This window comes from Corvus brachyrhynchos, unplaced genomic scaffold, assembly GCF_000691975.1.
Source record: "Corvus brachyrhynchos isolate BGI_N302 unplaced genomic scaffold, ASM69197v1 scaffold614, whole genome shotgun sequence".
In the NCBI taxonomy this organism is placed as follows: Eukaryota; Metazoa; Chordata; class Aves; order Passeriformes; family Corvidae; genus Corvus; species Corvus brachyrhynchos.
Genome location: NW_008237444.1, coordinates 766,579 through 774,199, shown reverse-complemented (window position 1 = coordinate 774,199; position 7,621 = coordinate 766,579). Strand labels below are relative to the sequence as shown.

The window sequence follows — 7,621 nt, the reverse complement described above, 5'->3', positions numbered from 1 at the left end:
GTAATTTTGGAAGGTGTCCAGACAAAACAATGATGCCTACCATACCTATTCTTTAAACCTAAGCCATGCAATATAAAGTACCTCATATCACACAATTAGTTACTGCTTATTTGAAGTTCAAAACTCATAATTGGACAACACTAATTGAAGGCACCTTTCCAGTTCCCCCCATAACTTTGTATTTGCAGAATTAATGTGAAAGGATGCAGTAGATCCCAAATAATTTCTGGCATCTGCAGTTGAATTCTGCTCCAACATGAAGAGATTTATGATTATGACTGCCTGCATTAGTGACGTGCTGAGCAAAGAGCCAGTAACCACACTGCCTTGCTAAGCACGGCTGATTACGAACAGCAGTGAACCTTTGTGATGTACAGCAACAGAAGTAATGATCAAGTGTCAGGGGGTAGATTAACCGTAGTATGTTAGAACACAAGTTGACTACTCAAATTATGATGCAAAGCTTTTTTGAAGAATAATGTTTCCCAAAACCATATGCAAACAAAACAATCAGACCACATTCATATATTAATTTTTTATCTTCCCATACAATATTCACAGGGTCTGCTTTTTGTCTTATTCAAACTAAATTTTTCCCCCCATGCCCTCAAACTAAAGAACCGACGTTTCAGGACACAAAAAGAAGTCTTGTAAACATAAAACATCCAACGCATAGCTGAAACCCAGAGCATTTAGCTATTAAAAACACAGTTATATCCCCTTTAACGCAGGGTGTTTTCTTGTGTATCACACCATTAACCAAACTGCTCATATACTAAAAAGGTGCAGCTTTAACCAAAGGTCACAATGCACTTCTTCACCCACTGCGTGTTAGCATGTGTTTTATTATATTCTATTTAGTCAGTTATTTTAAAAACTATATACAGCTATGTTTAAATGTGTATTTGTGCCATGTTTTTAACAACACAAAAAAAAAGGCATTGTTAAGCTGGTGCTGCATATTAGGCAGCAGGATGCCAGAGCATTGGTTCAGACACCTAACTTCAATGGAAAAGTCAAGTGTGCTAAACCTCTGCAGTGGGACTAATATTGAACAGTCCACTTCCCACATTCAAACATTATGAAAGATAAAGAGACATGCGATAGCTGATCATCATCAGTTTTATAGCACTATTTACCAATTTTGCCAGCACACAGAACAAATCAGTGGAAAAAAACCCCAACACAATTCAAGCCTTAAAACAAATGCCTTTGATGTGATTAAAGATACATAACTAATATTCAAACTCCAGAGATAGTGAACACTAGCAAACTAATCATGTTTTGACACTTGAACCAAAAGTGTACCACTTGCTTCATTATTGTGTGCAATGCAGCACAAAAAGTACTAGACGTCAGTTGCTGAAACACAAGAAGAAAGCATAGAGGTACAATCAAGAATGTTGTGTGCAGGCACAGATTTGTATCGCAAGACAAAAGCAAACTCTTTTGTTTTCTCGTATTAGTGGGTCTAACTATTTCTGGGGAACCTGCATCCCAAAACGAGACTGCAGTATTCAAAATTCAGTACAGGACAGCAAAACTTTACATCTTGAATTTTACTTAAAAGATTTTTAATACCTCCATGACTTTCTAAATAATCTTTGAGCTGTCTGATGTTTTCCTTCAGTTTCCAAAAGAGCAGTCATTCAGTCCACAACAGAGTAGGGACACTTTTATTTTTTTCTGCCATGACATGATTTTAAAATCAAGTCATCTTAGATCAATTCTTCAGACTGGTCAAGTGTCACCTGAACATGTAATTTCAAATTTTTACTAGAAATAATATAAGCAATTAATAAGGGTGTAGCACTCTTTCTCTGCTTGACGAGCACTTGTACAAGAAGCATCTTTTGATTTAGCTAGTAATACATCACAAATTTTTCACTTTAATTTTGTGTGCATTTAAGAATTGGTCAGCCTACTTTTTCTTTCAGAGCCATTTGAAGGAGTTTAGCCTAACTATGACCAGCCCAATTCAAGCTATGGGCATGTACATATATTTACTACCTTCCACAACTAAATAAAACAGAACTTTACAGTACGTAAGCTACTGAAGACATGAGCAGTGAAAACAATGCAACTCTAATAACTCTACCAAAAATATAACCTGAAATATTTAAAACATTTCCTGACCACTAACAAAATAGAGTGGCAATTAGATGCACAAGGCCGTCATGTCTCAGTGCACCACACAGAGGAATATTTACAGCACTTGTGCAATAGTATCAATATAAAATTGCCCTCTTACTAGGAAAACAATTTAGTAAAAAGCTTTGTACGTGCCTAACACATAATATAACCTCAACCAGTGCTGGTGCTGTGCTGCTTAACAAACCAAGCTACTTCTGGTCTTAAATCCAAAAGGCAGCAGCAGCATATGTGAGTACTGCACAGTTTCAATGACAAAGTTACAAGACTCCCTATTCTACTGCATGTTTTTTACATTAACTTGGAAGTTTGGATTTCTTTCGTATGCAGAAGTGGATTTCCTGAGTAGTCTCAGCTTACAATTTCTTCAGTAAAACAAACGTAGCAAAAGAGAAAATGTATTTATTTTAATACAGAAGAAATGTATGTTTAAGCAATCATAATGAAGTATAAAATTCAGCAAATTCTGAAGATGAAGACTTTCCAGGCTGATGAAGAAAGTGAACCACAATGTAGTGCCAAGCTTTCAACAATTTTACAAATAAGCAAGGGGTGTGATTGCATTTTTTTAAAACAGCAAAATCAAATCAGTGCACTACAGTTAATCACATTTTCATTTTTATAATCCAAGATATTCAGCCTGAAAATTAAAATCAAATGAGATTTCCATATATATCATCTCTCATATCAGACACTAGACTGTTGGGTTATTTTAAAGTGTTACACTGCAGATGACTAATTGTACTGGTAAAAATCATACTTGGATTGGATTAGTATCAGTAGAAATAAAGAGAGACTAGACACTGACAGATATTTTAATATAGGAATTGAAACACTTAAGTGCCAAAGGATCCTTAAAAATATTTCAAATTATGCGTCCCTTTCATAATGTTTTCTGTCTGTTTTGTGATTTTTAAGAGATGAGGAGTATACACATTTGAATGTTGCATATATTCAGACCTCTGTACCTACAGTTAGTTGGAGAACTGCTAATCTTAGTGAGTAACACACCTGAAACATTACCGCCACTGGTTACGATCCAACACGCGTTGTCGTGGTTCTTTTATCCGAGAAGAAGCTTTTAAGGAGAAACACCTGCCCGATACTAACAACAAGAAGAATGATTGCTTCCCCTATTGACCAGTAGGCCACCCTTGTGTTTAAATCCTCTGCTCTGCTGCGGCCCTGTGCTTCCCTCAAGCGGAAGTGAGTCTGATAATCAATGACAGACTTCAAAGCTTCATGAATTGAAACACACGCAGACTCCATCTGCAGAAACAAACAAATACACAACACAGAATTAAGAACACTTCTAGTGGTTTTGTGCTTTGGTATTTAAAATGAGGAGTCATGTGACTTTGCAAGCTAAGAATTAACTCAGACAAATGTCAGACTGAAATAGTGTAAATACAGTAAAATTTACTGATCAAACTTTACACACAAAAATGAGGTGTTGTTAAATACAGAAGCAGATAAAACCACAGATCTAATAAAAAGTAAAGAGCTCTGAGAATTAATGAAAAAATTCTAAATTAATATTTGGATTCAAAATGAACATCAGAGACATTTCTGAAATGTCAGTGATCCTCCAGCTGTTAATTCCACAGGAAAACAAGCAGTTGCTTAGAATACTAATATGCACACAGCATATATTAAATGCTTCTGTTTCACAAATATGACGTTCTTCATTGCTTCATTCTCACTCAAGTTGTACAATGTCTGTTCTGTTGTCAAGAGACCATTCTCTTAGTCATGTATACAAGAAGTGGTTAGGGAAGGGACAATTGCTATCCTTCAGTGCTCCTGAACACTCAGTACCATACTCATATAAAAATACTTAGAAACTTGCCCAATTTCATTGTAATTTTTCATTTTAAAAAAGCATTATTGGTTTTCCAAGCCCTAGGTCATTTTTATATAAATTTCTTGCACTTTCACTTTATCTTCTGTAAGGAAAAGTACTCCTCACCGTGTTTTGATCACCAAGAGATTAGTCAATACATCTTCAATAGACTTATTTTCTACTAACAATTTTAGGTTTCTCTTTAATGGCTTAACATGAGTACTTCCTGAAGATCGAACAGCACAAATTATCATAAAAGGAAAGGTCTAACACCCTTATAGGGCTGCTCTCAGTCACTTATATTTGTGTCTCACCATATCTTCAAGTTGATGACTTTCAAGACACACGTCTGAACAAGTCTAAGGTAATCTGCTCAACAAAATTCAGAAAGAGTTTTCCCAAACTAAGTTTTGCTGTTGGTAAAATGTAGGAACAACCTGATCTGCACAAGGGATTTAAACAAGGTCACACTGGTTTTAGGGATTTACCTTTAACTACTCCCATGAAAGGCTGCCCAAATTTGGTCATGACACAAGCCTGACCAGAACTGCACAAAGAACCTCCTTACCAGAGAAGCAAGGAAAAGAAATTAAGAGATACAGTATCAAGAATCTGAACACAAAATATAGCACTGCAGGAATTCATTAAACGTTCCAAAGGAAGTTTTAATGTATTTAGATTGTGTAGAGGTGGTACATAACTGTAAAATCCTGAAAATATAGTAACAGTGATGCTCCGACACTTTGTAGACTTAAAAAAAACAAATATGTAGAAGCCAGATGAATACAGCTGACATTATTAATTTATTTTGCTAGAATTTTCTTCTCCATTTAAAAAACAGTAGTTAAATGAGTCCTCCTCCTAAAAAAAGACTCTCCTGTTTTAAATATAGAAACAATCCCCAGAGTTTCTCCAGAGCCTGGAAATTTTTTTAAACCCTATTCCACCAATATTTAGTTTGCAAATTCCACACATCAAGAGGGACACTGCTGAGGCATTAAAAGGAAGTTTCCTTAGAAACTTCAGAAAAACCCCACCAACCAAACAGAAAACAATCAAAAGAACTCCCCAGAAACCACCCAAACAAGAAGACCCCAAACAATAGTGGCCTTATGTTTCTGAACTAATTTCCTCTTAAACATTCGATGATTGCTTCTCAGCTGTTTTGTGTTCTACAAATCCTATCATTACAAAGAAAGCCTATTTGTAGTAACTTAGAGTACTTTAAAAGCTTCAATTAATTTATTTTCAAAAGTGACATAGATAACAAATGCAGCTGAACTTGAAGAAAAAAATGCCTTCACCTAACAACTTTTGTCAAATACAACAGCACTTTACCTGGGTAAGTGCAGTTACTCTGTTCTCACTAGGAAACAGTGGTGGATCTTCTCCAACCTGGAAATCAAAGTACACGGTTTTGTGTGTGAAAGTAGAGAACTCATTGCTGAAGCAGAATTTGTATGTTCCATTTCTGGATGCAGTAAATGTGAAACTATCATATTGTTTCTTCATCTCTTTGTACAGTACAATGCCATCAGGATCTTCCAACCGACAGTCAACATCATAATGACCTCCAGTGATCACCTGGAAACAAAAACCAAGAAATTGTCTCTTTAAAAAAATGGACATTGATATATTTCTTCTAAGAAGTATGATCTGTCAGGTGGAACTGCAAAGCTTTTTGCTTTGATAAGTGTTTTAAAATATAATGCATTCATTTGAATGAGAATCTTTCAAAGCAAGTCTGCAAAATTATATTCCCATGGACAACACACAGAAGATAATTTAAAATGCTTTAAATTCAGCATATGCAATGTCAACTGTATTTTCAAACCCTTTAGGAGACCAATTTCAGTTACTTTGTTATTAATAACTGTACAACAGCAAAGGCTACAGTAGATGAAACTCCACGGGACAGCAAAGACATGACTGTAATGAGTCTGACATTTGTATACACAAGTCCTTCGTGGAACTGATTCATCCAGCTGAGACTGTGAACATGCAGCAAAATACTTCCTTCCTGTGTGGCCAGAAGAGTGTAACTGCCCTACTGTATCAGCTGGGTTAGGCTGCAGGAATGGTGTTTGACCTGTAGAACAGGAATTCCAATCTGTCCAGTTTCCCTATCTGCTTCTAACAACAGAGCAAGACTCTGGGAGACCTGTCGCCTCCCTCCTGCACAGTTACACACGGGAGTTCTTCCAAAAACCAGCACATCCGGATAATGCCTGCAACTGACTCAAAACTTCACTATTGTCCCAAAGGGGTTTTTGAGGCTTTGATTACTGTTGGTCTACAGTGTATTACAACCTGGATTCTACAGGAAGACTGATCAGGAGTTTAGGTGCCCACAAGGTGGTATTCTGATGACTCTTACATAGCAGTCTTACACTTTATCCTTGCTGCAAATTTTTTACTTTTTAGATAAAGCACGCTGAAGGAGGAAGAGACTTATTTCATATGCGTGCAGAAATCACTGAAATATTTTAGTATCTGTATCTGCACTTCAGTCCAAATGGCTCATCAGTTTACTGAAGTACCAGATTATTAAAATGATGACGTCAGTGGTAAAACTGAAATAACAGCAGACTGGAACAGCAGCTCCTCCACAAAGGCAAAGTTTTACAAGTATCCAATTGGCAAGCAATAACACAGCTCTTCATTTTTAAAATACAATCTACAATTTGATAAGGGTGTGCTTTTTACCAATTACATGGGAGTCACTTGCATTCAGCTGCACAGACACCCTGAAAATGTCGATTTACATAGAGGCAGTAAAGATTGGCCAGGGCTTTGAAGTTCCCCTAGGATTCCTTCCACAGAACTTGCTGTACCTTGTGTCAGCCCTTGAGACATACTGCCAAAGGACATTCACACAGCACTTCAGCCTGCCAGTGGCTGGTCAAATCCAGACTTTTCTTTTAGCAGTGCTAACCCTGCTCTGCTCACCAGTAAAAGTGGCAACAGCAGGCTTATCTGTCCAGTGATTCCCACTTCAAAACTGCAGAGGAAAGTACTATACAGAAAAGACTTTATAGAAGAAACAGTCAAGGACAAGAAATATTTGGGTAGGGAAAAAGATATCCAGGACCAAGAACATAGAGGACATAGTAACATCGTAATATTTGGCAGCAACATTCCCCAAATATACTTTGATGGGACAGCAGCCGAGAAACTAGAAAGCACAGGACTTCAGGAAGAAAAGTCAGCCCAAAAAAGTCACAGAGTCCTTTCAAAAGCCCCCAAAAAGTCATCAGGGATGACTTTTGTCTCATGCTGCTGCGTACTGCCACTGACTTCATCTACTGAAGTGACAGACTGAAAGGTTCCAACCCTGCTAATACACTCAGAGGCACCAAAACAGTGATGCTGTACTGCATGCTTGTCCTATCACCCTTTCACTGTTTAGTATGTAACCCAAATCTGAATTGTACTCTGGAATACTAAACATTAGCTCTTAAGATATACTATGCTCATCCTGGCGATGCTTCACAAACCACAAGGAAATTACGTCTCCGGCACCTTGTTGGTCAGGTGTGCTTTAGGTATTCTCTGCGCTGTTCAGGTGGGGCACTACATGGCAGCGACCAGGGCACAGACACTGCCAGTTTGCAGGGCCAGCTCTGT

At 37.3% G+C, this 7,621-nt stretch overlaps 1 protein-coding gene across 1 annotated transcript; it reads right to left on the bottom strand.

The window, feature by feature from the left end:
• Positions 1-520: 520 nt before the first annotated feature.
• On the bottom strand, positions 521-5,638 carry LOC103613686 (transmembrane emp24 domain-containing protein 7). The gene is made up of 2 exons (XM_017731418.1): positions 5,333-5,638; positions 521-3,420 (listed from the first exon to the last, which is right to left on the bottom strand). Exons 1-2 carry the CDS (start codon positions 5,621-5,623, stop codon positions 3,184-3,186), a joined length of 528 nt encoding a protein of 175 aa, XP_017586907.1. The 5' UTR covers positions 5,624-5,638; the 3' UTR covers positions 521-3,183.
• Positions 5,639-7,621: the final 1,983 nt, after the last annotated feature.